This window comes from Musa acuminata, chromosome BXJ1-4, assembly GCF_036884655.1.
Source record: "Musa acuminata AAA Group cultivar baxijiao chromosome BXJ1-4, Cavendish_Baxijiao_AAA, whole genome shotgun sequence".
In the NCBI taxonomy this organism is placed as follows: Eukaryota; Viridiplantae; Streptophyta; class Magnoliopsida; order Zingiberales; family Musaceae; genus Musa; species Musa acuminata.
The window spans coordinates 4,811,619-4,834,940 of record NC_088330.1 but is presented as its reverse complement, the minus strand read 5'-3'; the positions used below and the strand labels follow the sequence as shown (position 1 = coordinate 4,834,940).

The following is a 23,322-nucleotide window of genomic DNA, read 5'->3' as shown; positions in this document are numbered from 1 at the left end:
CAAAACAAGAAGAACTCAGTTGCTGTCAATTCTTTTTTTTTACCTGATCAGACTTGATGAATCACAGGTTGGTTAACAGAGGATTTCACACTTGGGGATGATCCTAAAACCCCCAACTAAAAGAGTGTTGTAGTCAAGACTAGTTTCTCTCTACTCAGCCATTAATGGTTGGGTGGGTGAGGACAGCCATTAAATAAATTGTGGAAGTACAATTCTGAAAGAGATGGTAAACACACACACTCTCTCTATCATCATAGGCTTCTCCACTGCATGTCATTTAATTCTGGAAGAGGTCTCCCTACCATTTCTCTCTGCAAGAAATTAAATTGTTTCTACAACAAGTGGAATCTCGATCAGTTTGGTTAGGGTCATAGTAAGAGTTATTGAGGCCCTTGCCTTGGGGATCATCATAGTCCTCCACATTCCTATCCCCTCTCCCCCCACCAAATCACCAAAACAACAAAGAAGAAAGGAAAAGAGAAGGGTGATTCTGTGAACCAAAAAAGGGTTCAGATGTGTGGAGGTTAAGTAAACGCCGCTTTACCAAAGTGGAATTCATGAGGTGCATATGGCATACAGGGAAGAAGCTCACCACCACATCCAAAATTTATGGATGGTTGTTGGGTAATTGCATACTCCACAATTATGATGGCAGATTCTATTCCCACAAACATGGAAACCTGCAAGTAGATTAAATGAACACAGGGTTTCTTTTTGGCATCCAGGAATTTTTGGTGTAACGTGTGACAAGGAACAAGCAAAGCGATGATCAAGTATGAAATAGTCTGGAACAACAGAGGTCACTATTATCCTTTTTTTCTTTTATTGTTATCATCTTTAGAAGGTGATGGTCAAATATGTATTCCCTCAGACAATAAATACTGTTAAAAGACCAAGGAGACTTTGCTGATCACAATGCACAAATAACTATGGTTGAAGATAGAACATGAGAGGAGATGAATCAGAAGAACCAGTACTTAAAAAGAGTTTTGAGAGTAAGTGAATACATGTGCAGATGAATCAGATGAAAATTTCTCCACGCTCTGCTTCCACTCAAATATGTGCAGATTTAAAAGCTTAGAGTAGGAGAGAAACATGAACGAGACCACCACACGCACTGTCTCTCTCTCTCTCTCTCTCTCTCTCTCTCTCTGTGCAATTTTCTTTAAAAAGATGCTTCAATATAATAACTTAGACAACAAAGATGCATCATGATATCTAATCTTCCAGTCTTCCACCACCCCAAGCTATTAAAATACAGAATGCCTCGGGAGTTGGGAATCTTCATGGAATTATAAGAACATAGGTTGATGAGCCGCAGGGTATATGAAGACATATCGGATCCCACAAAAGGTGGATGATATAAAAATCATTTGCTTAAGCATGCAATACCATACATTTAACTCTAAGCGGCCACTAATAAATTTATGTGGCTTTATATACAATTGCTTCTTCCCTCGTACATCCATTTTCGACTAAATCAAAGTATTATGGGTAGCAATCTACATCATTGTTCCCAAATCTCACCTAATCCTACACTAAGGTATATATGATCTACATGCCACTTGTTCAGAGCCTCAACAGGACATAGTTAATGCATGATCGATCAATAGCTTGTGGCCTTTCGATCGAGACCGCCAATGAATATAATGTGAGTAAATTACATAATAATCAAAGACTAATATTTTTGATAGAATAAGAGAGTGTAAACAGAAACCCATAAAAACTGTGCATGGCGTTCTTTGGCAAACCGTTTATTTATAACAAAATTGGTGTTCCTTGCCAAACTAAACTTGTAGCACTTGCAAAAATTTGATTGAAATCAAGAAATGTGGTATATAAACTTTTGCACAAATAAAGAAAAAGAAGGAAATCCCACATACCAGCAGACGACCGGCAGCAGCAGCACGATGAGTGGGTGGCCGGTCACCCAGACTCAGTGATCAGTGAGGGCTGTTTCATGTCTATGCTTGTTTCAAAGAGTGCCAAGGATTTCTGTGGTAGAAAGACAATCTCAATGGATTTTATGAAGCAAAACCTGTGTTCATACAAAACACTGAATCTGACAACCAGCCAGCGCTACCAATGTCACAACCAGCCAATGGAGAATGCTACTTCATACATTTAGTTTGTAATTCCCACCGATAACAAGATATATATGCATTTCTTTCACAAAGTTGTCTACAGAAAAATAAGGAATGTCCAAAGCAAATCCATTGTGCCACTAAGTTCAGTTGCTAGCATATATATTGTCTTATATAAATATTGACAAAAGTATCACAGAATGTCATGCTGCTAGTCCTATACAAAGAAATAACAGAAGTTGGCTGATGACACGGGCTAAATGTGAGGCCAAATGTGCACACACAGTTGTCTATCGCTGTTCATTGGAGCCTGCCTTCACCAAAGATCCATCATCTGCAGCAAAGAATGCATCAGCCGCAAACAAGCTTAACTGTTTGAAGCCATTCTTCGGGCAAAACAAACAGTTTCTATCAAGTCCAAGGATGTTAAATTCGTCTTCAAACACAAACGATGTTGCTTGTTATATACTTACATTAAAAGGACTGTCTATACAACTGAAATCATACCTCTTTTGCTGCACCAGGTACAACACCAGCTAAAATAATCGCCAAATGGAGTCTTGGGCACTGGGAGAAGCTTTCCTAGAAGAGCCAGAGGCCAACTGAACGAATAAAAGCAATATGATTAAGCATCCTTCGATAAGCTCTCAAGTCAAAACATTTGGTCTTTCTTACCTTGTAATCAAATTTTGAATTATCTACAAGTTTGGATTGAAAGAATTGAAAAGATAAATCAAGTGTCTTGTCTGACAATAAGTGAGATTAAAGTCACTTTTGGCTGTAGGGTTGAGGAGAGAAAATTCACTCAGAACCCACCATCTCTCAAAAAGGATAGAGATTATGTTGTTCCAGAGATGAAGGTAAAGGAAACAGCCCTCATCACCTCCCAGAGTAGTTCCATCTACTCTTAACACATACCTTATAAAGGCAATGGCAATAGAAACTAGCCACAACTTCCAGTTTAGCCTGACAGTCGAAGTAAACTTCCCAAGAAACTCAATAATTAAAACCTGCATTAATAAAAACCATCTTAAGCTAGTTGATACACAATCACCTTAAAAGGCTAAAATAAGCTGCATGCCTAATCTTCAACTACCAAGCGCATTACTTACCTGAAGCAGAGTAGTTATTCCTACTATTCCGATGAACAGGCGATTTCGAATGACTCCACTGAAGATATTCAATTCATCTGGTTTCCGAGCATTAAACTCATTGAATATCTGATAGACAGAAAATTATTTAAGTATATAGAGGAAAGTTTATATGAGCTTCGTCAATTCAGCAGCCTATGTAAGAATTATTAGCTTGCCTGACATAGGACAAAAGTATTAAATATAAATGTGTTTTTAACTTTGTCTGCATGTGCTCGACTGTCATTCCTCAAATGCAGGATGCTTCGGCCACCAAAATTGAGTACAAGAAGAACTGTAACTTGATACAGAGCCTACATTTCAGGACACCAACCAAACGCAGGTAGCCAAGATAAGATAGGTAATTATAATGTCATCCAAATTATACTGTAATGTCATCTAATTATACTAAATACCTGAATTGTGAGATTCCTCCACATAATATTTGTAATAAGAGGCTCCCTAAGAAGAAGACGAAAAGGACATCAGCAAACATAATTTTGATACAGTACCCACTAATGCAGCAAATGCAGCCATACAGAGTAAGTGCTTGGTGGCTTGAAGGAATGATTTGAAAGCTATTGTTAAACTTCTCATTTGTCACACAAAATCAGGGCATAAAAATTAATTGATTCAAGAATTATAAGCTGGCAGATAACGGAAATGAAGCAGATAATGCAACTAGATATCTGATATAATCACTCATAAATAAACTGACTTCAGGTTAGAAGATTAGATACCTTCATGGTGCAGTCCAGCATGAACATGTCAACGAAGAGACTAAAACATTAAGTCACCTTTTAGGTACAAAAACTCCATCCCTCGTTGTTATTTGCAATCAAATACCATGGTTTTAAATTAATTCAAAAAGAGGTTCATGTTGTCAGTTACTGTTGAAAGAAGATACCATATATGTTTTGCACCCCAGAGAAAAAAAAAATGTTGCCTTCCCTTCTTTAATCTCCCTTTCGTCATCTCTGCCAATGACAGAGGATATCTGGAGATGAATAATGCTAGTGTTTTACCAAAGATAAGAATTGCAGCAATTGAGCAGCACCAATGATGAACTAATGGTGATGGCATAGGAGAAAATGATGGGGTATTGAAAGTCATGAATATAAGGTGGTAACAAGTCATGACGGAGGTGGAGGTGGAGGTAGTATGGTGCTATAGTAATGAAGGGAAACCAATGGCAAGGCAGATATAGAAAAAGATATGGAGAGGTGTTGATCTAGCGGAACTGATAGTCTATCAAGTTGCTCGAGTAAAATAGATTTGTTTATTGCTTGTGCATGTTTCCAAAAAAAATTCAATACATTTTTACCATAAAATTGGAACTTCAAATCATAAATAAAAATGTCAGTCTGGTACAGATGCTGACTGGTGGCTAGACCAGTGCAGAAAAGTTGCTGCACCCTATAATGTTCGATAGATAGATTTCCAAGACTAAAAATATCATATTAATCAAATAAATGCAATCTTATTTATGCTTAACAGCATTAAAAGTTCCCAACTCAAAGAAACTCTATTGTTACCAGATTGAAAGAGGAAAAACCACAGATTTAGCAATGCTGTCTGTGAGACAGAAAAACACCAAAAAGAAATGCTAAGCAATCAAAGATAAATCCTTGATATTTTTTAACATTGTGCAGATAAAGAAAAGAACAGAGTAATGCTTCTACGGTAGTTCTTCACATCTACCTTCGCCCAACAGGGGGCCTGTCCATAAGGTGGTCGGTTGGAGGTTCAGTCGCCAATGCAAGTGCTCCAAGGGTGTCCATGATGAGATTCACCCACAGAAGCTGTTTAGATAAGCAAAGGGTGAGTTATAATGGAACATTCAGCTGTAGGAAGATTAGGAGGACCTGTACCAAAGATACCACAAAGAAATCTAAAGAAGATGACCTGTTAGGGGAGCATTTCTCAGACATAGCAGATCCCTAATTCCATATATTTTCACAAAAAAAAAAAAGAACACTATTCCAGTTCAAAAGGTTTCCGCCTTTGCGGGATTTAGGATAGGTTAATGTATGTAGCTTTATCCCTGTAAGCAAAGAGATTGTTTTCATAAGTTAAAGCCAATCACTGAGAGCACGACTGGCAACCTAATCATGAAAATGCTCAACCTCGATTCCTTTTTTTTTTTTATGACAAGGAGAAAACTGCAACCTGAGAATCACATTTTTTTAGCAAATAAGCAACTTGATTTTTTTCCCTTGTAGGCATGTGATCTTATTTTTAGCAAGGCACATACTGAGATTTGCTTGATTTATCTAAATTGAAGCTGACAACCAAAAGATTTTTTTGTCCAACCTGAACAGCATTTAAAGGAACATCTCCAGATGAAACAGCAGCAACAACGTTAATAATAAGTGCTGCAACATTGACTGTTAGCTGGAATTGGATAAATTTTTGAATATTGGCATACACAGAACGACCCCAGCGAACAACCTAGAATGGAAAAAGAAAATTAATAGAATGATGACTTATCTTTAAGCTTCTGCAATACCAGCCAAAATCTAATGCCATGTGTTTAACGTAAGTACCTTTACAACTGATGTAAAATTATCATCTAGGATAATAATGTCAGAGCTTTCTTTTGCTACTTCTGTTCCCTGAATACCCATTGAAAGACCAATATCTGCCTGAAGACCAAATTACAAGTCAATAGGTGGTGATGCCATGTATAATAGCTTGAAAAACTGAGAGCAAATGATTCCATACCTCATGAAGCGCAGGAGCATCATTAGTGCCATCCCCTGTTACAGCAACAACATGATCTCTTCTCTTAAGTGCTTGGACAAGAAGCAGCTTGTCACTGGGAGATGACCTTCCCATCACCTATAAGATTAATGACCCAAATTAATGCTGTCTCAAAAATTGGACTGGATGAATTGAGATCTGTCATTCTTCATTGTAGTTCACCTGACCTATTAGCCAAGCAGATTTTAGTTCCGCATATAAATCAAATATTACCATTTATAAGGGTTCCTTTAACAGTCCACAAAAAGAAATCCTAATATTACCACCATGAACTCTGGAAAACTTCAATTGGTTATATAGATGTAAGATCTGGGTAACTTTTTCCTTACAGTTATTTGCTCCACTATTGCATTTCTTTCTGCATCGGTCTTCATACGAAATGTTCTTCCCTCGATAAGAGTTGGCTCTGAAGCATTGGCATCTGTAAGTATCCCACACTCCAAAGCAATTGCTTTAGCTGTCTGAAGATTATCTCCAGTAACCATGCGAACCTTCCAAATTAAGAATTTAGGGGCTTGTTAAAGCATGTTCAAGACTCTAGAGCACATCCTTTGGGTCATCAGATTTAGTCTTCATGCAACATGATTCTGTGTTGTATAGGGCCTTATGACTTCACTTCATAGACAAATCTAGTAAATATGATCATCTGAAACATGTAAAACTATAGATGCTGATCTCCCATATTAACCAACCAGAATGACTTCAACAATGTAATTCATTCAGGTCAAGGATAGTCATTATGATGTTGATATTTATGACATCACAGCTGCCATTATATTCCAACAGAAATTATTAGAAGTACCTTAACACCTGCATGAGTACATAAATCTACAGCTTCTTTCACACCAGGGCGACATGGATCCTGAACATGAACAAAGTATTAAATCGAATAGCCACAAGTAACTTTCAAACAATAAGAATGATGATGCACACAAGCAATTCCACATCGAAGGTGAACTGAAATAGTCAAAACATGTAATGACAGTATCAAGGTTTGAAATATCGCTCTATACAGTATTCATCAGTCCAATAACCTACCGGTACATGGACCAAGGTAAACCAAACGTTGGTACTATTCAGTACAAGGCCTGTACGACACGACACAGATTCAGCACAGGTTTCTATAAGTCCAATACATGCATGATATTTGACAGTTTCCATTTTTGTTTTTTCAGTTTTTTTCGGAATTTTTTTTTAAACTCAGTACGTACCAACGTATCGACACTCGGTACAACAGTATGGACCAGTATGGTACTGGTCCAAGCCCTGAATAGTACATGAACTTTAAGATTCACCAAGCATGAGACAGAGTTTCTACTCTACCAACAGAATGATGTAACTAAAGATGGGCAATATAAGAATATAACAAAATTTTCGTCATCAACCCTGCATAAATTAGCTTTCTAAACTTTTCTCCTTAGTGAAGAGAGCATTTGATGTAAACGAGTGATAAGATAATCTAAAAATATGTGTAAATATTAGCTATAGACATCATCAGAAACATATTGATCCCTCATGAATGTTTCTTCGCAACGCACTTTTATTCCCACAATAGCAACCAGAATCAGGTCATCCTCTGGCAATAACCAGTTTTCTCTCTGCTCCTCGTCTGGAACCTTTTCCAATTCAAATGATCTGTACGCAAAAGCAACACAGCGAAGGCTAACTTCTGCCATGTTGTCAATATACTTCTTAAAAGTATCGGCCTGCAATGACAATATAATCAGAATCCAATTTATAAGTGAAATTTTGAATGAATAACAAATCGAGTAGAGTTACCTCAGAAGTCATTGGCTTCTTGGAACCATCTGTATCAAGCCAACTTGTACATGAAGCTAGGACGATCTCGGCAGCACCTTTCCAGTGTACATGAACTTCAGAACCTGCCTGCAACCACAAGTGATATGCGCCAATAAGGTCAACAAATTTGGGACAGAGTGCAGAAAGATACTAATATATCAAGCATGATTAAATGAGTGAGTTAATGCATATAAATGGAGAAAGCATCTTGCAACTGCAGGCCATGGTACACGTACACTATATCTAGAATGACAAAAAAACTGAGTAATTGATGATCAATATTGGCGTACCATTATGTATCTATACCTAGGAGGCTAAGACAAATTTAGTTAACAGTAGCACCATGTACAAAAAATCATCAAGTATACTTAATTTGGCAAGAAAAGAACAAGAATGTCGACCATAAATTGAGCAAAATGTTTATGGTGTGAGGGTTACAATAGTCACAATTGCTAACAAAAACAAGAATCACATCAACCTAAAAAGTAAAAGGATCCCACGAAGAATGTCATCAAATCACTTGAGAAAGAAACACAATAGACATATTTCAAAGTGAGTCAGCGTCAAGTCACATGCACCTACAAAGAAAGATAATTTATTCCGAGTTTTTGACATTGTTAAAATGAACAGGAAGCAAGATCTAGATGCAACTGAATGCATTTCAATCTTTTGAAAGCACATATCACCAATCCCCTTATCAAGGATTGCAAAATGTGATAACCTGATACACTGCAACACCACCACGCTTTTTCTCTGAGTTGAAAGGGAACACATGAAGAATTGAAGTTTTTGATCTTTCACTATCAAACTTCATCCCAAGCTGCATGATCTCACCAGATATGATCAGCAATTGGAAAAAATAGAGAAAATGAAACAACGCACCACACCATAAAGTACCTTCAACCCCCACAAAAGAATGGCCTTCTCAGTTGGTGAACCAGTAACCTCAATAACTCCACCATCCTAATAAGATAATGTAAAAGCTTAAGTTTTACATCTGATAGTAGAAAATTTTTCAGAAAAGACAGACAAAAAATCAGTATCAGACACCAAAAATTTTGGGATTTAGGTCAAGAGAAGGCCCCTAGGTGGTACAAGAGAAACAAAAAAATGGTTATTATGATGATTAAAATTGTTATGATGATGATTAGTCTAAAATAGTTGAGCAATGGACGTCATAATTTTGTCTTATTTTCAGGGTACATGTTTAGAGGGTAAGCTTGGCACTATGATAAGGTTGGCGTCCTTTTAGAAACCACAGTATAGCCTCATCTTCATAGCATATTATGTTTTTATGCCATATTTAAAGTAACTGTGGAGTGGTAGGATTTAGAAGTAAAATATAATAATATTAAAAGAAAATGAATGGAGATTGAAGAGTCTCAGAAGACAACCACCGTGTATGGGCATCTCTAACCAAACATATTAAAAAAGTGTAGCATAAAGAATTCTTGGTGCACTGTGCACCTTAGTGTAATGATGAAATCTAAGTGAGAATCTATGGTAAGAGACGAAAGTTGTTACCTGGATTGTTGTGGAATGTAATTAGATTATGTAATTTTATATTTATTTCCGATACACAATACGAAGGGCTAACCTCAGCTGGAATGTTTTTTCCAGTTGCAGTTCAATTGGAGTTGTTCATGTGGTATGATGTACTTTGTTAGCAACCTAATTTGGTTTGGTATCCTTATCTAACTTTTATTTAAGCTATTATGTAATAATGGATTATTTTATCTATTAAAATTACCCTACATTCTTTATCAAGACTCTGATTTTGTAATTATTTTGTAAATAGAATAAAGAACAGAAAAAAACCCTTTATATGGCAAAGAAAATTATAATTGTTAATATAAAGCTAATTTACAAATAATAAATTATAGATATTGACTAAACAACACCTCTTTCTCTTCTATCTCCTTTATTGACTAGGCCTGATGACTCTAGTTATCAACAGTTAAAGTAGCTAAAAGATCAATAAAGTCCACCAGTTATATATTCAGCAAATCTCCTATTCAAAACATAAAATTTAAATCTTAGATAAGAAATATTATACAAATTATAATGTGTGTGTGTGTGTATATATATATATATATATATATATATATATATAAAGAGAGAGAGAGAGAGAGAGAGAGAGAGAGAATGAATTTACCTCTGGCTCAAACACACTGCCAGAAGTATTATGTGCAATTCCTTCAATCAGAAGTGAGGCTGTAATAGGAGACAACTCAACATTCTCCAGATGATTGATCTTCCTTCCACCAATATATGCCTCCACAACAGTCATCTAAAGCTTTATGTAATCGAGGTTAGATGATAAATACCAAACAAATAAAAGAAAATGGCCCAATCGTACCATTAATATGCTACATGTTAGGACTATTAAGCTATTAAGTTAACAGTGATGACAGATAGCAAGTTAGGACTATTAAGCTATAGAATAGCAAACCTGATTCAAGGTCAAAGTACCAGTCTTGTCACTACATATAGTTGTAGCTGACCCCATAGTTTCACATGCTGAAAGCCTCCGCACCTTGAAAAAGACGCTCTTAGACCAATTTGAGTATGGATATCAAGAAACATCTTCACAACTCTTAAGTTCAAAAAAAGAAAACTTGCCAGAGCCTTGTCTGCCATCATCTTCCGCATCGAGTACGCCAGGCTAGATGGAACAAGAAACTATGATAAATTTGGAAATCAAAGGCAGACTTGTGTCATTTATCTTGGATTTCAAAATAGCTTTGCATGCTTACGTCAAGGTAACCGCCAATGGTAGCCCTTCTGGAACAGCCACAACCACGATTGTCACCTAGTCATATTTCTATTGCAGCTAAGAGAGAAGGTGGGCCATTGGGTAAACAAATAAACAAGAGTTTACATCAATACTTACCGCAACTGTGAAGATTTTAATGGCTCCATTTACTGCAGCTTTCACATTTGTCTGCCCCTTTGCAAATTGAACAGATCCATTGGGATTCTTGGTATGTCCAGTAAAGTATCTGGAAATGTTTTATTTCTATAACTATTACAATCTCTATGAAATTCAAATAATTATATACTTGCACTTGCCTAGCTAGAAGAACTAAAAGAACAGCAGCAGCTACTGTGAGCCCTGCAATACCAATGAAAGTAGCAACACCATTCAAGCGCACCTATTACAGAATAATTAATGCCAATGTCATAGATAATAACTTTGATGCACTAATGTTTATACACAAAAGATCAAACCTGAAGAGGAGTCTCTTCACCAGTATCCTCTGATATACTGGACATTAATAAGCCCCATTCTGTATTTATACCTACAGCAGTTACCTGAATATAATATGGAACAATAAAGCCATAAATGTATATTAGAATACGTCAAGATATTAGCATAATTTGGTCGAAGTTTAAACTTAAATTTAAACAATTGAACAAGTTCAGTGTTTAACAATTCTTGAGGGAAAGCCTGGATACAGGTTCAAATCATAGAAATAGGCTTCCTATTTACAAGAGTAATGATGCATTCATCGACTCTCCCCAGACTGAAGTCTTATGCAAGCCCTGTGTTAATGATTTAACGATTCTTGAACTAGGAAAGGCTTCTATCCAAAAAAGAAATCCAAGTTCATCACATGTAGGATGAGCATAGAGGACCTATTTTGTCTCATCTGATAGGTTTTACATTTGCAACTAGCACAAATGCCGATAAACAACACAAAGATCTTCAAAAGAGAATATGTTTGATCTTTTTTGGATAACTTATATTTATATTTAAGCTCATGAAATCAACAGAAACAAATGAAAGATTCACATAAAACATGCATAAAATACCTACCAACATGTTACCATAACCATCAGCAACTTTACATCCAGACATCAAAAATGGAGCCTTTTGATCTTTGTGGACCTGAAATAAGACATCATTAAACAATTTTTTTTTCTAACTACTTAATGGACATAAAATTAGATTAATTAATAGAATTACTAGTTTCTCTGTACTTGTTTAATTGGTTCATATATGTTGCAACAGTTTAAGAAGTCAAATCAGAGTTATTTATAATTTTAAGAAAACTGAAGTTTTCGTTCATTGGATTTCTCTACATGATGGATTTTGCTCAAAAGGTATTGAAATTTTATTGGATCTTGGAACCACAAAGCTGTATTTGAGGGGCATAATTAAGCATGAGATTCCAAAACTATACCATAGAAAAAACAAGGGAACCAACGAAGCACGATAAAAAATTGAGGCATTAGGTTATATAATAAATGAAAAAGCAACTACAGATTACAAAAAAAGAACCGTTCAAATCTTACAAATGCCTCAATTTTACAAAAATTGAGGCATTAGGTTAAAATCTTACAATCTTACTCTCTCCTGTCATGCTCGACTCATCAATTGCAAGTGAGTGGCCAGTGATTAAAATTCCATCAGCAGGGACCTAGACAAAGTTTTAGATATCCTGTTCGCAATGAATAAGCATGTAAAACATGGCCAAAAAAGAAGTTAATTGCTGAATGCCTACCTGATCACCAATTTTTAGTGGAACAACATCACCGACTACAATATCAAATATAGAGACTTTGATTCTTCTGCCAGATCTGATTACCTAAAAGTAATGTAGCAGAAAAACTAACTAATAATACAAAAGAAGGGAAAGAACTTTTGAAAAGTCTCTAGAAAACTTTGTATAGCAGTGGAACACACCTCCATGTGTATGTTCTGCTTCTCCTCATTCAGATTTTGGAATTGTAGTGATTGCCTATAATCACTAACAGCTAGCATAAAACAAGCACACCAAACAGAACAATATCAAGAAATTCATAAATAAATACTAATTGTTTAATAGCAAAATCAATGACTTCTGATGCAATAAAGGCTGCCCTGATTAGAATTACATTTCAAAAGGGATTATGAAGCCTAATAAAAGTTAAACATATAGAAAAGCAAAAGCATTGAATCACATATGGCTAAACGTCACGTCATACAGAAAAAGTTACAACAGTGTCAGAACACATGCACTCTCATGGTAAAATTTAAATCGGGAACAGAGGTTAAAAAGCATATTCCTTTGCCTTTCATATTTGATTATGCAACAAAACTATTTTTTTATTTTAAACTCTACCAAGAAATACAGTTGACTAAAATGAATAACATTGTTTTGAGAAATGAGGTGAAGAGTTGTAAGTAGTTAAAGAGAGAACTGAATGGCGTACTTGTAAGTAGTTAAAGAGAAATAAGTGAATGTTATGAATCAAAGTTTGCTAAACCGGCAGTTTCGGTATGGTTTGGTCAGTATTTACTGGTCTGACCACCAACCAAGCGATCCAGTCCGATCTGGTTGTATTTATAGATATTTAACATTTATATAGGGTTCAGGCCAGTCCAGTTTTAATTAGGGATAGGGATGCGACCCCTCACGTTCACGAGGAGGCTCACACAGCCATCAGTCGCCTGCTGCTGCCTGCCTCAATATGCCTCCTCCTCTTCTTCCTTCTTCCTCTTCTTCCTTTATCTTTCTCTTCCTTCTTCCTAGACTTCCTCTTCTTTCTTCATCTCCTCCCCTCCCTCCTCCAATGGTTCACCATACATTCCAACATAGACACGTGGTACACCGACACAAGCTAGGCATGTACTGTTCTAAGTTCTAACCATGGACTAGATATGCACTGGTCCATTCAGTCATCAACTCCAACATCCATAAATCGAATTATCATCAAAATTTGCAATTCTTTGCAGAGTTCTTAAATTTACAATTTTACCTAATATCTTACATTACTTAATTACCATTTCAACCATGATCCTTGAGTAGTTACTTCAAAATGCCAAACATGAGGCACTATAATAATAATTCAGTTGTGTCTCAGTGGTCATAGATGTTTTCATATATAAATAAAAATATTAATCTTTTAAATGGGCTAAAGATCCTGTAACGATCTATGTTCACAGTTAAGATATTCTGGTCAGAAATAACCAATGATGAAAAATTAGTAAGGGAAACAGAGGCAAATTATCAACTACGTAGAAGCTACTAAACATGCCTTCCAAGGCAGACAACAATTTCTGTGGTCCATGAGCATTAAACATACCAAAAAGTTGGTCCATGAGCATTAAAAATACCAAAAAGTTTTGTACAATTAGTTGACTCTATCTTGGTTGTGACATGAAACTTTAAGAAAACGCCAGATATATGCTGGCCAACAAAGACTTTAAGAAAACGCCAGATATGCTGACACAAAGATAACCAGGCTGCAACAAGGAGTGTTGGTAGCTCAAAGTATTTCAGGAAGAGATGGCAAGAAGCTGTTCTCATTTCAAGGCAAAAAAGAACAAGCACAATTGAATAGACAAATGATCACACACCTGTTACAATTACAACAAGAATAACAGCAAAGGCAATGCTTCCGCCATCATACCACCCTTCTTTTATACCCTGAAAATATACCAAAAACGCCCTTACATGCAACAGGATATTACAACAACACAGACAAACTAGTTTTAGCGGAATGAATGGTGTCTATCACATAAAGGAAATGCATATGTAGCAATGTCAATATCTGAAATTTTTTGTTGCTTTTCACAAATACAAAGTTTTGCCCATATTAGCTTCATATACCAAAGTATCAAATGCAAATCATATTGATGTTACTTTAAAATGCATTAACAGCAGGGAGAATATCTTCAAGCAGAAACATCATGAAAATGATAGCAGCAGATAATTTTTAGATAAATATAATGAGACGAGAAGGCACAAAATTATAAATTTATAAAAACTGCTCTCACAGAAAAGGTGTATCTAGAAAAGTAACAGAATCTTGCATGGTTACCTCTGTCTTTATGCCCAAAACTAGCGATAGAACAGCAGCTATCATAAGGATGACAAGGGTCAAGTCTTGCCAGGATTCCCATAGGAAAACCTAAATGTGAAAAAAAAATGAATCTGAAGTCTGAACAATGGGCAGATGAGTACTTCCAAGAATGAAGGATTGAGGCATTAGTACTCAATGTACCCAAAAACTTCTTCCTTTCTTTCGAGGATAAGTGTTCGCCCCAAAGATTTTCCTCCTACATAAAACTTCCATATCAACTCCACTAATTCCTCTGTCCAAATCAGTCTTTAACAAATTTGCTAGTCCTTTAACCTAAAATATTGGCAAAATGTAATTGTAATGAAGCAAAAAGATGAGAAAACAGAACATCCAATTTGGTTACCTACCCCACCACCTTCTTCTATAGCAGAAAAATTATGATCCCTCATCATTGTAGTAAGCTGCTCCTCTCCAATTCCAAAACCACCAGTGGGAAGTGCTGATCCTCCAGGAGCACCTAAGTCATAAATAAGTAATGATATCAGCTGAGAGTAGCATAAATATGTTTTAACCTCCAATATCATGAGCACAACTTTGTGGCTTATTTTTGTTAAAAATTGTGCACAAATAGCTAGTCAGACAAAGGGAAAACAGAAGACTTTAATCATTTTATCCAGTAATTATTGGACTACAGACTACAGTTCAGGAAGATACGGAGGAAGAAAAACTAAGTACTTCCCAGCCCCCTCCTCCTTTCACTATGGTAGTGCTAATAGAAACATAGTTAATTACTGTGCAAACATTAACTGGTGCATTATAGACGTTAGGTACCTGGTGTCCCCTTTACTCCACCATCTTTAAAAAGCAAAGCTGCCTGAGAAATCAGACCAATGAGATGGGCGAGGAGGTTAAGATATAAGAAACCTGAGCCTATATGCATCAGAAACTATACCCGTATTACTTGTGCATGTAAGCTGATTTTCCTCCTTAGTTGCTCCTTTTCTTCCTGCTTCTTCAAATCCAAGGTATATCTAAATCGACGAGAAGCATTCAGAACAAGTGCTGCTTTCTGTCCAAAACGAAATACAGTCATACAACAGAACATTAAGTAAACTTTGCAGTTAATATAAAGAAAAAACAAAAGTTACTTCAGCGATTTAAAAATACAAGACAAGTATGGTCTGCCATTACTAATAGTTTTAACAAGGTTCTCACAGAGCATAAAAGCAACCATCTGGTTAATTGAATAATAATGAACAATAAAAACTTGCTTATATGATCTAATTGAAAACATCTGTATCTTAAGTTTTGATAAGTTAATGAATGCTGCAAAACAAATATGTATGTGACACTTGAAAACATGCTACAATTGCCAACATGTGACAGTTATTACAGGTGGGGGATTTCTTGTCGTAAAGGCAAGAAATGCCAACATGAAATGGCAAGATATACCATTACAGTTTGCAAGAAATGCAAAGGTAAGAAATGCCAACATGAACTATTTATTACAGTTTGTAGTCCTTCAAATTTACATAGTAATTTAGGTCTTGTTTTTCTCCAAATTTTGTTTTTTTTTTGTTTTTTCACTTTTACATGCCAAGAATTGTTAACTTTGACCAGTCAAAGTGCCTACTTTATGAATTGATTATGTATTTCAGAAAATTGAGCTACTGTGACAGCCTAGATCTTGGGCCAAATTTGTACAGTGCTCAAGGAAGAAAGCAGTTCTCCTACCTTGTTCCAACATAAAACAAAAGAATGGAGCAGACTCAAATTGTTTTTTGTTTTTTTTTTTCTGAACAGAAACCAATTTGAGACTAGTTTCAACTTTCAAATTCAATAACCGGTTGGACAGCATGGTAACAGCATACAAAAGGACATACCAACATGCACCATCTGAAATCAAAGGAAAAATGAATAATTATATATATACAAATACCTTCACTGGTCCTTGGCTAGACAGGTAAATATAAGCCGTTATGGACCATATCAACTGGTATTTTATTCCTTAGCATTATGTGGAAAAAGGTTAGTTTCTACAGCATCTAATGCCATATTTTAAGAAACAAATTGACCAAATTCAGACTCAGGTCTGACCCAACATATGTACATACTTGGCCAATCTATGGGGCTATGCAATGCTGTAAAAGGATGCACACAGCAGCGTGTCCTATTTCACCTGCCGTGTGGACTTGGGAGCTGTAATGGCTGCTGGCATGACAGCTCACGAGTTCCATTTTGACCAAAGATGTAGCGGCTTGCAATGGACAGATTTGGGAAGGCTCTAGGTGGTCCAGCGAGAATCCTAAACCAGTTAGGAAAAGGTTCGAAGCCAGTGATTTAAGCAAGTCAAAGCACACGAGATTTCTAATCCCACCAAGGCAGTAGTTATAAGGAGATAAGGTTATGCAACCTTACACTAATCCAAGCAGGACAGGAGAAATGATGATACTGTATAAGTACTGTAGCATTACTGTGCAGTGCTTTACCAATACTATAGTGGCCCTGTGAAGTACTGTAGCAATACCATGACAACACTTAGTTATGCTATTTTTAATATATTTCTTATGTATTAACACACTATAGTGGCCCTGTGCAGTACTGTGGCAATACCATAGCAGCACTTAGTTATGTTATTTTTGATATATTTCTTATGTATTAATGACAGATTCCCAAACAAATTCAGAATCCTAGTAAGATTACGAGGCATGCTGAAGTCTCTTATCGAGGTGTTTGCTGGTAAAGAAAGGTTCGCCGTCAGCAGCATGGTATCAAGAAGATGCAATTTATATTAGACTTGAAGAGAAGGTGAATCTATCCATTTGTTTTTCTCCTAAACATGTCAACAAGTAGACTGTCAGAATTGACAAGCCATTGGAAAAGCTTAAGAAAGAACGCCACACTTGCAAATATTTGTCGAGTCAGAAAGAGCACTATACCCCCAACTAATCTAGTAAAACTCGACACCAGTCACGCAAAGCATGAATAGACAAGCAAGCTTTCCACTCAAACAAGGATATGACGGAAGCTCCTAGTCTGTTTATCTTTTTTTGTCTGATATAATTGTTGCAAGGAAAGTGGTGGACAAAAGACTTCATTGAAAATTATTTCCATGAGAAATATACAACACTTGATTGGTTTGCACAAAAAGAAACGAAACTAAAATCCCATTTTCTTGTATTTGGAAAAAAAAAAGAGTTGTTGTCCTTGGAAAGTAAGTTGAAAAATAATGAAAGGAATGATTTGGAGAAATTTTCTTTTCATTTTTCAGACTAAAAAATTAGAAAATGAAACATACCTTTTCTTAGAAATCTAAGATATAAGTTTCTTTTTAACTAAGAAAATATCAAAAAGGTTTAAGAGGCAAACCATTTTTCATGCACCAAACAAATCTTATTCTATTAAAGAAGAAAGAAAACAGTCTTTTCTTGCAAATACATGTTCGCATATGCTTTTTCTATCAGAGTCCTGACATAAATTATAAATTAAAAATACTGTAAAAACTATAGGAATGATGAGAATAAAATATAGAAACTATAAAATTAAAAAAAATATATATATATTGTAAACATTATAGTAATGATGAGAATAAAATATTCATTAAGTCCCAGAAAATAAGGTAATAAAATTAATCAAAAATAAAAATAGAAGAGGATGAGAAGCAATGAGAGAAGCAAGGTGGACTATTCATAGTCACAAGGGCATACAGCAAACCTTGTACACTTCACAAAGTGCAAGTACAGAAGCAGAATCTTTTGTCTAAGCATATAACAAATCAATAAGTTCCCAACCATTCAATTGCTAATCAGATCAGTAACAAACCTGAATAGCGGGGACCAAGAAATACCAGTCTGATGTTTGTTTCAGCAATTAAATTTGCATTTTGGGCAATAAACGGATGTCACTGATCGGATTATAGCAATAAACGAATGATCATTATAATTATCATTTCTTATAATTATCCCTATGCATTATCCACATCTACTTGCACCAAAAAGTGCTAATCCATCGATGTCATTTCACCGGTCCATCTAAAGTTTCTTTGATATCCATCATCATATGATCTCTTTCATCATGATCTTTCCTCACCTCAAACCACCCCTTTGCTCAGGGTATGTTACAATTTAGACGGACGAGGATGTATAACTAAAAATCAATTCAAACCAAACTGGAGGCATGCTAGACAAATTCTGCATCAAATTGCAAGAAGAAGTATGTGTGTGTGTGTGTGAAGAAAACCAACTACCACCACAACCGTGTGTACGTGTCTCAGGAAAACCAACAACCACCGCAACAGTAGATGCACCTCCAAGAACCGTCAAGATTAACCAACCCCCTAAAAACGTCGACCGAGAAACGCTTAAACAAGAAGAAAAGAAGGAAGCTAGGGGTACCCTCCACCGCCTAAGCCGAGCGACCGGCGCATTCTTGGGAGGGATATCGAAGGCGCCCGGCGCTGACGACGACGACGACGACGAGCGGCGGTTAGTTTCAGAGCGGCCATCGCCGCCGCTGCCGCCCCACTCCTCGTCCAGCCGCCGGAGATCCATGAAGCCGCAGGAGGAGATCACGGCGACCGGACGGGTTCGGAGATGCGCGGGTCCTCCCTGTCCTCTTCTCGTTGGTGTCGGTTCGCTGCTGCTCTCGTCGTCGCTTGTTTGTTGGGCGGTTGCGAGGTCGGTTGTGGCACGAGCCCACTGGGAAGTCTCGGAGTTGACGGACCGACGAGGGAAAAAAGTGCGTGCGCTAGAAGTTTCTCGACAGCTTATGGTCGACTTGCCAGCCATTTATAGGAAGAGTTGGGAGCGTTTAATTTTTTTATTATAATTTATGAAATATAATATTATAAGTTTATCATAAAAAATATAATTAATACGTAAATCTTCCTATTTATTTTTTTTCGAACTAATAAGGAACTTTTATACATAAAACTTAGGTTAATTTATTAAATTAAAAAAATAAAAAAAAATGAATATCTAAAATTATATTAGTGATATAAAATCAGATTTTTAAATAATATCTAATATTTTCCCACGTAAGACTATAATGTTCGTCTCATATTTAAATCACACACTTACTTTTTCTATCACATTCACATTTTTATGTTGGAATAATTCTGATTTGAAAATGAAATATGATTTCGGTTCCAAAGCACCGAAAGATGATGATGCTAACGAATCATGGAAGATGGCTAAGCCGACAATGTTCCAATTGAATCGAGCATATATTCGAGAAACTTTTTCTGTCTAAAGCTATTTACTGGAAAATAGAAATATCCCAACATATATTGGACTCTAATATATTAAAAAAAATTCTCGAATCAAATAAATTAACCCTTAATTTTAAAAAATCGAATCAGATCATTATAATATAATATAAAGACACTAAATATACTCATGAAATTATTTAATTTATACATCTTGAATTTCCATTGAAATTTTTTTTTGGTTTAGATTTCAAACTTTTATATTGTTTACTATTTTGTAATGGTGATGATGGATTAGCTCATAAGGATCCACCAAGACTTTTTTTAATTTGATACGATATGTACTAGACACAAAAAAAGATGCCTACTTTAAGAATAAAGGTGAAATTTGATATCACCAATGAGCTCATCTATTCCTTGTGAGGAATTTACTTGTAGAATATAACTCACTTGAGCTTAGAGATGAGGATTTGCTCTTGGAAGATATCGTAAAGACTTCATGCGAATCTCTTTCTCTCTTATCCAACCAAATCCACTTTTATTGGTTATGTCACAATTGATTTGACTCTGAGCTTGCTTGTTCATACAAGTGACATGATGATATGGGTCGGTTTGACCAATTTTTGGATCCTTTTCCTTTCAAATTTATGAGAAGGAGATGATTTGCCCACCACGGTAAGCCAAAAAAATAATATGTATATATATATATATATGATAAAATTATTAATATTTTTTGAAATATATCGAATGAAGCTTCAAACTCTTAATACCTTATAAACGAGTTTAAGACATCGTTATCAAATTATTTATTTTAAAAAATATTATTTCGAAAATTTTTAAAATAAAAATACTCTATGAGAAATTTCAAAAAATATTTTTTTTTCAATAATTCATCCACACACACATATATATGTATATGTATATATATATGTATATATATATATATATATATGTATATATTATAAGATTAATAAAAAATTAACATGTTTTGAAATTAATCATTCATGTCCAACTCCCAAAACCTCTCTTTATGAGATGTGACGCAAAATCATAGCATCCAATTGATACCATTCTTGAGAGGAAAGCTAAACCCAATCAAGATATTAAATTATAATGATTAAAATAACAAACAACATCAGATCACAATTCACTGTCTAAATTAATGGAATAATATCAGAAAAAACAAGTGATTATTACTCTAATTTCTCATTAGACATTTAATTTTAAAATGAGGGCGTTTTCACCGTTAGATCACCCACGAGCGGCCGAGATCTACGGCGTCTCATTCCCTCTGTGAACCATCATCGACCGTCCGATGATGGTTCAGCTGCTCATGGCCCCTCTCGCTTCAAAACCCTAACGCCAAGAACAAACAAGGACCCCTATAAAAGCCCGTGGCCGACCTCCAACCCCCTCCTTCGCCCCACGCCATTCCTTCGTCGGATCAACAGAGGACCGAAAGAACGGGTAATGCCAAACCCTCCCCAGTCCATCCAGATCTGTGCATGGTTTGCGGATCGATTACCATCGAGGTTTTCCGGTTTTGATCTAGGGTTTTCGAGATGTCAACGGAGGAAGCGAAAGCGGTGATCCCCGAGTCGGTGTTGAAGAAGCGGAAGAGGGAAGAGCAGTGGGCGCTTGCGAAGAAGCAGGAGGCCGACGCGAAGAAGAAGAAGGCGCGCGAGAATCGGAAGGTAATCTTCGCCAGGGCTGAGCAGTACGCCAAGGAGTATGACTCGCAGGTGCGCATTTGGAACTGTTGATCGTTGTTTGTGTGTTTTGTGGTACTTTAAATGCTAAAGATTCGATTTTTAGGAGAAGGAACTGATCCGATTGAAGAGGGAGGCGAGGATGAAGGGTGGCTTCTATGTTAGCCCCGAGGCCAAGCTTCTGTTCATCATCCGCATCCGAGGGTATAACACCTTCTTATTCTCTTCTGTTGTTTGAATCCTTAGGTCATCATCAGTTACTGAATCCATTTCCTATGGTATCTTTATAATCATTGATGTATATGAAATGTAGTATCAACGCCATGCACCCTAAGACACGAAAGATCTTGCAGCTCCTTCGACTCAGACAGGTATAGACTGTCAGTATTCTCCTGCAAATTACTTCCTTTTTAGTACCTTTGTTAATGTGCATTTTGCGGCAGATATTCAATGGTGTATTTCTGAAAGTTAACAAGGCCACGATGAACATGTTGCAAAGGGTGGAACCTTACGTGACATACGGGTGCTGAAGATCATCTGCCCTTTTGGATTTGTTCACAACTATATTATTGTCAATGTGGTTTTGGAATAAAGATTATGTTATTCTGAAAGTTAACGTATTCTTCAGGTACCCTAATCTCAAGAGTGTTAGAGAGTTGATTTATAAGAGGGGATACGGAAAGTTGAACAAGCAAAGAATTCCTTTGACAGACAATTCAATCATCGAGCAGGTATATTAGAAGAGGCAACTTGGTTGCATGTTTGAACTACTTATTATCTTCTGTTTTATTTCTAGTTTACATGATGATTCCGGTGCATCTCAGGGTTTGGGGAAATATGGTATTATCTGTATTGAGGATCTTGTCCATGAAATTATGACTGTTGGCCCACACTTTAAGGAGGCAAACAATTTTCTGTGGCCATTCAAGTTGAAGGCACCACTGGGTGGACTGAAGAAGAAGAGAAGGCACTATGTTGAAGGAGGAGATGCCGGAAACCGTGAGGATTACATCAATGAGCTTATCAGAAGGATGAACTGATGACTGAGTTTGTCTCTAATGTCTTAAATTATCAGAGAACGGAAAACATTTTAATTGAGTTTTAAGCTAGCATTGGAGTATCATCCAAGCTTTGGAGATTTGATGCTTGAATCAATCATTAGATTTGTTCCGTATACTGATGTTTTTGTTCTATTTCTTTGTTGTACATTTGCAATCATTTGCATGGTTACTGTTGCTATGATTTGGATTTGTGGGAAGTTCAGTGATGTCATTTGTCAACATAACTAGCATTGTTCCGTCTTCTCTTATGGGGATGCTATAGTCTTGAAGTGGGCCTATTTTGGTAGGTTTGAGTGCATAGCCTCGATGCTAGCTACCAAAGGAGACATAATATCATAATGAGATATAACAAAGTATGACAATATAGCATAAATTGAAACATGGATTTCTTTGTCACGACCCATAGTGTACCTGAATAAACTGCTCTTGATGCGGTCATGGTGTTTGCTTTCTTCTTTTCATGTGGAAGAAAATGTTAGTGGGAAACTTAAGTTTGAACTAGATATTTAGTTCCTACAGAATTAACAAGTGGAGTTAATTATGACTTAATTTATGCATTCTGTTTCGATGCATGTTTGTCTGATGATGCCGGCCGGCCATTCCTGGGTTTTAGGTCTCAGAGCTAGAGGCAAGTGAAAAAAACATGATATTTTTGCTTTGGGATGTTTGCATGGTTTATACAAGGCTTCGAGTGTAAACATGCAAATCACATATGTTTTATACAAGGTATAGTGATGGCCTTCAAACAGGACAATCCTGTAACTGCTCCACAACTAG

The 23,322-nt window shown here is 36.3% G+C and overlaps 2 protein-coding genes across 3 annotated transcripts; one reads left to right on the top strand and one right to left on the bottom strand.

The window, feature by feature from the left end:
- Positions 1 to 2,135: 2,135 nt before the first annotated feature.
- On the bottom strand, positions 2,136 to 19,310 carry LOC135642960 (calcium-transporting ATPase 5, plasma membrane-type-like). 2 transcript variants are annotated; one of them, XM_065159443.1, is made up of 34 exons: positions 18,964 to 19,310; positions 15,522 to 15,638; positions 15,401 to 15,443; positions 14,977 to 15,086; positions 14,771 to 14,902; positions 14,588 to 14,677; positions 14,124 to 14,193; positions 12,468 to 12,538; positions 12,286 to 12,369; positions 12,124 to 12,201; positions 11,598 to 11,669; positions 11,009 to 11,092; positions 10,850 to 10,932; positions 10,671 to 10,779; positions 10,534 to 10,589; positions 10,400 to 10,442; positions 10,230 to 10,313; positions 9,933 to 10,067; positions 8,675 to 8,740; positions 8,499 to 8,597; positions 7,757 to 7,864; positions 7,516 to 7,683; positions 6,780 to 6,839; positions 6,307 to 6,468; positions 5,939 to 6,055; positions 5,761 to 5,859; positions 5,528 to 5,665; positions 4,916 to 5,016; positions 3,631 to 3,676; positions 3,394 to 3,528; positions 3,197 to 3,304; positions 3,003 to 3,094; positions 2,592 to 2,686; positions 2,136 to 2,418 (listed from the first exon to the last, which is right to left on the bottom strand). In XM_065159443.1, exons 1-34 carry the CDS (start codon positions 19,117 to 19,119, stop codon positions 2,375 to 2,377), a joined length of 3,255 nt encoding a protein of 1,084 aa, XP_065015515.1. In that variant the 5' UTR covers positions 19,120 to 19,310; the 3' UTR covers positions 2,136 to 2,374. The 2 variants fall into 2 exon arrangements, with proteins under 2 accessions (XP_065015515.1, XP_065015521.1); XM_065159449.1 differs by having other exon boundaries at positions 15,531 to 15,638.
- A 1,793-nt stretch (positions 19,311 to 21,103) lies between these two features.
- Positions 21,104 to 22,658, top strand: LOC135672334 (large ribosomal subunit protein uL30y-like). The gene is made up of 7 exons (XM_065180793.1): positions 21,104 to 21,242; positions 21,328 to 21,517; positions 21,591 to 21,688; positions 21,798 to 21,855; positions 21,928 to 22,007; positions 22,113 to 22,215; positions 22,309 to 22,658. Exons 2-7 carry the CDS (start codon positions 21,338 to 21,340, stop codon positions 22,522 to 22,524), a joined length of 735 nt encoding a protein of 244 aa, XP_065036865.1. The 5' UTR covers positions 21,104 to 21,242; positions 21,328 to 21,337; the 3' UTR covers positions 22,525 to 22,658.
- Positions 22,659 to 23,322: the final 664 nt, after the last annotated feature.

Excerpts from the sequence above, each read along its gene's own strand:
- LOC135642960 (XM_065159443.1), bottom strand. The coding sequence starts at position 19,119 with ATGGATCTCCGGCGGCTGGACGAGGAGTGGGGCGGCAGCGGCGGCGAT. Across the intron at positions 15,087-15,400 it reads TGGAGTAAAGGGGACACCAG|GTGCTCCTGGAGGATCAGCA; the intron begins GTACCTAACGTC and ends TTTATGACTTAG. Across the intron at positions 5,017-5,527 it reads TTCCTTTAAATGCTGTTCAG|CTTCTGTGGGTGAATCTCAT; the intron begins GTTGGACAAAAA and ends TTATCTAAACAG.
- LOC135672334 (XM_065180793.1), top strand. The coding sequence starts at position 21,338 with ATGTCAACGGAGGAAGCGAAAGCGGTGATCCCCGAGTCGGTGTTGAAG. Across the intron at positions 21,689-21,797 it reads TTCATCATCCGCATCCGAGG|TATCAACGCCATGCACCCTA; the intron begins GTATAACACCTT and ends TATGAAATGTAG. Across the intron at positions 22,008-22,112 it reads GAACCTTACGTGACATACGG|GTACCCTAATCTCAAGAGTG; the intron begins GTGCTGAAGATC and ends CGTATTCTTCAG.